This window comes from Eurypyga helias, unplaced genomic scaffold, assembly GCF_000690775.1.
Source record: "Eurypyga helias isolate BGI_N326 unplaced genomic scaffold, ASM69077v1 scaffold6118, whole genome shotgun sequence".
Taxonomy (NCBI): domain Eukaryota; kingdom Metazoa; phylum Chordata; class Aves; order Eurypygiformes; family Eurypygidae; genus Eurypyga; species Eurypyga helias.
Window position 1 is genome coordinate 14499 of NW_010267531.1, and position 771 is coordinate 15269.

The 771-nt window shown below is 40.7% G+C and overlaps 1 protein-coding gene across 1 annotated transcript in view; it reads left to right on the forward strand.

The window, feature by feature from the left end:
• The window catches only part of LOC104513940 (serine-protein kinase ATM-like), a gene marked incomplete at its 5' end in the record, with an annotated part of 37061 nt that overhangs the window by 12401 nt on the left and 23889 nt on the right, over window positions 1-771 (forward strand). Inside the window, 1 exon segment of the mRNA XM_010157449.1 lies at window positions 1-102. This exon segment is cut by the window's left edge and continues 14 nt beyond it. Within this exon segment, the coding sequence (XP_010155751.1) occupies window positions 1-102 (102 nt within the window).

The window sequence follows — 771 nt, forward strand, 5'->3', positions numbered from 1 at the left end:
AGGACTGGAACATGAAAACACTGAGTGGTGTGCAGAACTGCAGGAAATGCGCTACCAGGCAGCATGGAGGAATACGCAGTGGGGCCACATCTCTTCTGTCAAGTAAACCGACTTATTTTTCTGCTAGTTCTTTATGTGAAAGGCCGTGCTTTCAGTTTGAAGCAAAAAGATGGCGTTGGAATATAATGTCTATGAAGCAGGTCACCTAATTTATCTTAATCATTGACTTGAAAAGCAGTCTTCACTTAGGCCTGTCTGTTGTGTATGCACATCACTTTTCATTTTCCTGGGAAACTGTATGCAGTTGTTTCTTCTGTTTGATTGTTTTTAACTATAAACTAAAATTTTCCATTCTTGACTCAGATAGTAGATATGTTCTAAGTACATAAGATAGTTTTTAATGTTTAATTTACATGTAAATGGGGAAAATATCATTCGGCAAGCCACAAGAGGTTATCAAGACATGGATAGGCAAACACCAGCGTTGATTCATGGCTACCCCCTCATAAGGAGTAATCTCCTCCCTTGTGTAATGTTGGATGCTTGGCATTAGTTACTTCTTGTGACTGGCCAGGATGCAGTGTGAACTCTGCCCCTTCCTAGTACTGCTCCATCATCACGTTTTAGGAGGAATACAGAATAGATTCACTATATTTTGACAAAAGCAGCAGTTAGATGATGGAGTCTTGGTGTGTTCATTCTCTTCCCCTGTCCTGTCTTAAGGCCATTGTTCAGAAGCACTTGGAGGACTTAACAGACATGTCCTGCTGA